The sequence below is a fragment of the Lygodium microphyllum genome, chromosome 11 (genome assembly GCF_053477565.2).
Source record: "Lygodium microphyllum isolate KBCC chromosome 11, Lygodium_microphyllum_v1.1.10, whole genome shotgun sequence".
NCBI classification, from domain to species: Eukaryota; Viridiplantae; Streptophyta; class Polypodiopsida; order Schizaeales; family Lygodiaceae; genus Lygodium; species Lygodium microphyllum.
Window position 1 is genome coordinate 141,154,756 of NC_141145.1, and position 3,233 is coordinate 141,157,988.

The following is a 3,233-nucleotide window of genomic DNA, read 5'->3' on the forward strand; positions in this document are numbered from 1 at the left end:
TTGATAGTTAAATCTGTAGTCTCATGGAACATATTAGTAGCAAGCTATGCTAAGGAGGGACTTAGTGAGGAAGCACTTGATTTGGTTGGAAAGATGATAAAAGTGGTCTCTCTTGATGCTATTACTTACATATCCATTTTAAAATGTTGTGGAAGCATATGTGCCAAAGGTAGGGGCCAAGGTTTCCATGTTGAAATTGCTAATGAGGGGCTTGAAAGAAATCTTGGTGTTGCCAATAGCTTGGTAGACATGTATGTGAAATGTGGACTACTTCTAGAAGCACATCAGGTGTTGGATGACCTACCACTCAAAAATGTTGTTTGTTGGACTGCAATTACCTTTGGGTATGTTGAGCATGGACTTGCAAAGGAAGCTTCAGAGTGTTTTGATAAGATGCAACTGGAGGGTGCAGGTTCAAACATAATTACACATATTTTTGTGCTAAAAGTATGCAGTATATCAAGAAATATGCAGAAGGTGCATGCCACACATGATGTAGAGGTTGTCAAGGAAGAACTCTAGAGTGATCCCTTCATAGTCAACAGTTTGGTGATGTGTACGCTAAAATAGGTTCAATTCTAAAAGCACAATATGTGTTTGACACCTCAACCATCCAAGATGTTGTCTTGTGGAATGCTCTGATTATTGGGTACATGGAACAGGGCTTGAATGAGAAAGTTCTAAGCTATCTTAAGAAAATGCAGTTTGAGAGTGTATCTTTTAATCATGATACTTATGTGTGTATTTTGAAAGTTGGTGGGAAGTTAGGGTCTTTAGGATGGGTTCAAGAAACACATACAAAAATTGTAAAAGAGGGCTTTTTGCAATATGAATTTGTTGCCAATGCATTGGTAGATGCTTATGCAAGAGCTAGCTTATTTGCAGAAGCTGAAAGATTGCATAATGATCTAGCAGTTAAAGAAATTGTCTTGTAGAATGCATTAATCACATGGTATTGTCAACATGGGCAATGTGAGCATTGGACTGTTTTGATCAAATGCTATTAAAAGGAATATTTCCATATTCTTGCACATTCATTTGCAATTTAGGGACATGTACCACAATGAGAGCCATAGCAAAGGGATAAGAAATTCACATGCAGATCATTAAAGAAGGGTTTGATTTGGATCCTTTGGTTGTCAAAGCTTTGGTTAATTTATATCTGAAATGTGGCTTCATTGAGGAAGCACGAGACATTTTTGATGAAGGCATAAAACCTGATGGAATCATGTTTCTTAATGTGCTCTCAGTATGTAGCTATGCTGGCCTTATAAAGCAAGGTTTGAGACTCTTTGTCAAAGCTATGGCTTTGCAAAATCTATTGAGAATTACAATTGCATACTTATCTCATGTGTGGAGCAAGCCAACTTAGTGAAGCTTTTGCAATGCTGAAAGTCTACAACTAACTTTTGAATAATCTGTTGCATGGAATACAATTTTAGGGGCTTGTCAAAAGTTGGGTGATGTGGATCTTGGTAAGAAAATTTTTAATTTTGTAATGTTGGATATAGATGAGATTGATCCCACAACTGCATATGTTTTGATGTCCAACGTCTATACAAACTTAAACTTTTGGGAAGGTCATGTGAACATAGATTCATCAGAATAGTAATACAACACCAAATGTGTGCTGAGAAAATCTTTAAAAGATCAACATGTCTGCTGAGCATAAGACCAATGAGGACTTTGATGCATGCCATGTGTTTGGGCTTAAAGTAAAGCAATTAACTATATCGTACCACTAGTAAAGGTTTCAGCATACACAGATGAGTATAAATGAATGCAATCATTGCTAGAAGATTGCATCAACCTAGAAGAGTACTCTATTCCCTGTATATGTGATTGAGAATTGTGATCTAGTGGCTGTAGGTCTAATTGTTAACAACTTTAAATTTTCAAGTTTACAAGGAGCCCATGCTATGTAAAGTACACAAATAGCATGTAGTATTTTTGGGTACTCGACAGAGAGTTCATATGATGTTCACATTAAAGGAGATCATAGTTGCACCTATCTTGATTTTCAAAAAAGAGAGAGTACACAAAAATATTTCATTGGTTGCAAACACATGTATTGTGTGTATGTGCACATTCTTGGTCTCAAACCAAAGGAGAATATGATCATACATTAGCCAATACTCACGTCCACAAACATTGTCTTTATGCCTGGACAATCACAAAAGATCCACCCAATTATGTGAGAATGTTAAATCTCCTTTTTTATGTTGGCACAATAGCTATGTGTCAATTCTATGAAGTTACCATGGGAACTACTTATCTCTAGGAATAGATTTGTATTGGACCAACTTGGATTCACATTGACTTTTTTGCACCCTCCATGTAGGGAAATTTTTGAAGTGTGATGGTTTTTAAAGAGGACATCCCAGATTTAGTACTAGTTTTCTTTTGTCATTTGTAGAAAAAATCCAAGGTTGTTTCAAAAAGCTCAAGAAATTGGTTTCAATTGCAAAAACACGAAATCGAAAGCTCACAAAAATAACACACTCCCCATTGGCCAATGTGACATTAAACCTAACATTCTCAATAGGCCGGCTACCCCAGGTCTGGAGCATTGCGTGGCTAACCACACCGACTCATATCCACATGTCTATGATTCCTTTTTTGTAGTGTCTTCTAGTGCTAGGACTACAAAGATTGCATGCATCTCCATGCCTTCCCAAAAAGCATTGACATGTAAGGACTTGGGCACTAAGTGTAGCATCAAGATCGGTATCTGCATCACTATATCGTGGTCATGCAAGTCAATTGCCCCTTGCTAAAGCGGTCCTTCCACCCACTGTTTCAACTCTTGCCACATCATCAAATGTTGCCTAAGCAGGTCTCCTAAGCTCAAAGTCATTAGGGTGGTTACTAGCATCGTAAGAAGATTGCCAGTTGCTTGCTTATCTCCTGATTCTGCAATCCTTGGCCAATGGCCCTAGCTAGCTTGTTGGCCTGTGGCATTCAAGCTCTATGTGTTCAGCACTGCTTGAGGTGCAGTGGCATCTCTCAACTTCAGTCGTGTAGGTGAAACTAGTGTGCTCACACTAGAGAGATCATCAATTTCATCTCCAAGATGGGCTCAACATCCCTTTAAGTGTTCTTGGGCTTCTCTCACCCACTCCTTGACCTTATCTATGGCTTCAGATTGGGGTACTCCTCGACCTTAGTACTCCCTTTTTCCACAGTCTTCGAAGCAGATGTTCTGCCTCTATGTCCGTGACTTTCTTCCCTAT

General features: G+C 38.5%; 1 protein-coding gene across 1 annotated transcript; it reads left to right on the top strand.

Annotated features, from left to right (window-relative positions):
- Positions 1–249: 249 nt before the first annotated feature.
- On the top strand, positions 250–935 carry LOC148029449 (pentatricopeptide repeat-containing protein At4g39530-like). The gene is made up of 2 exons (XM_087688564.1): positions 250–412; positions 571–935. Exons 1-2 carry the CDS (start codon positions 250–252, stop codon positions 933–935), a joined length of 528 nt encoding a protein of 175 aa, XP_087544690.1.
- The last annotated feature ends 2,298 nt before the right edge of the window (positions 936–3,233 follow it).

Excerpts from the sequence above, each read along its gene's own strand:
- LOC148029449 (XM_087688564.1), top strand. The coding sequence starts at position 250 with ATGTATGTGAAATGTGGACTACTTCTAGAAGCACATCAGGTGTTGGAT. Across the intron at positions 413-570 it reads GATGCAACTGGAGGGTGCAG|GTTCAATTCTAAAAGCACAA; the intron begins GTTCAAACATAA and ends ACGCTAAAATAG.